Source organism: Cricetulus griseus, chromosome 2 (assembly GCF_003668045.3).
Source record: "Cricetulus griseus strain 17A/GY chromosome 2, alternate assembly CriGri-PICRH-1.0, whole genome shotgun sequence".
Lineage (NCBI taxonomy): Eukaryota > Metazoa > Chordata > Mammalia > Rodentia > Cricetidae > Cricetulus > Cricetulus griseus.
The window spans coordinates 243,288,664-243,290,005 of record NC_048595.1 but is presented as its reverse complement, the minus strand read 5'-3'; the positions used below and the strand labels follow the sequence as shown (position 1 = coordinate 243,290,005).

The 1,342-nt window shown below is 46.6% G+C and overlaps 1 protein-coding gene across 1 annotated transcript; it reads right to left on the bottom strand.

Annotated features, from left to right (window-relative positions):
• Nucleotides 1-265: 265 nt before the first annotated feature.
• LOC100752958 (trace amine-associated receptor 7e) lies at nucleotides 266-1,342 on the bottom strand. The gene has a single exon (XM_027402956.1). The coding sequence runs from the start codon at nucleotides 1,340-1,342 to the stop codon at nucleotides 266-268; it is 1,077 nt and encodes a 358-aa protein (XP_027258757.1).

Sequence of the window (1,342 nt, the reverse complement as noted above, 5' to 3'; positions counted from 1 at the left end):
TACAAAGGCAGGAAAAGGGGCTGCAGTGAAACTGCAATACTAACCGACACAAAACACAGGAGAACACAGTTAGATCCAGATTCATCTAATTCCATTACAGCTAGAAACTAATTGTGCATTTACTGAAGAACATGGAATCTGTGTTTAGATATTTTGATCAGAGCTAAAACATAATTCATGACTCTAAAAGATCAGATGTGGCACTCAGTCTCCCCAGTGATGCCCTGCTGTGAATCTGTTGTCAATTTCCAACTACACCAACAATCTACTCAAGAAACAGGTTGGTGGCTGAGGAATTCTCCCTCAAGATTCTGCCAGTGACAATCAGTTTGATGGCTTTTTGAAACCAAGGATAAAAGAAAGCATAAATCAAAGGGTTCATGGCTGAGTTGTAGTAAGCTATCCAAATTAATATTTCATACACATATGTGGGTGTGATGAACCCTAGGAAGGCATCAATGATGGAGTCAATGAAGTATGGCAGCCATGAAAGGAGAAAAGCTGCCACCGCGATTCCCAGGGTTTTGGCTGCTTTTCTCTCCCTCTTGGCCACTCTCTCCTTGTACCTGTCTGATGCCCTGGCAGTCTGGTCACTCATTCTCTCAATCTTCTCAGCCTGTTGCTTAGCAATGAGGAAAATCTTAGAGTAGACAGTTATCATGACAAGTGTGGGGATAAAAAATAGTAGAAAATTGATGAAGACCCAGCTTCGATTCACTGCAAGTTGACAGCCACCCACACAGGTGAGGGCACTCACTAGATCCTCCAGCCCAGCTTCATTTGCCCCTGTGTAAAGGAGGGAAAAGCTGTAGATGATGGACAGGAGCCAGGAGAAGGCGATGCACTTGCCAGAAACAGAGGCAGTGAACCTGGTGGGGTAGAGCAGGGGATCACTGACAGCAATGTATCTGTCAACAGAGATGAAGCACAAGTGGAAGATAGAAGAACTACAAAATGACACATCAAAACAAGTGTGTAATTTACAGTAACTGTCCCCAAAGTACCAGCAGCTCTCCACAGACCTCACTGTGCTGAAGGGCATCACTGTCAGTCCCACCAGGAAGTCAGCACAGGCCAGGGAAGCCACCAGAAAGTTGGCAGGAGAGTGCAGCTGCCTGAAGTGAAGAATTGACATCATCACCAGGAGGTTTCCACACACAGCCAGCACAGCCCCAAAGCCAAAGACTGCATAGAGGATGAGGCGAGGGCCTGGGGAGTATGGGTTCCTGACACAGGATCTGTTCAGGTTCTCATAGCACAGCTGGACAGGTGGGGCAGAGAACAGATCCCTGCTCGGGATGCTGTCTTCATCCCAGAGAAAACTGTCATCATCTGTAGCCAT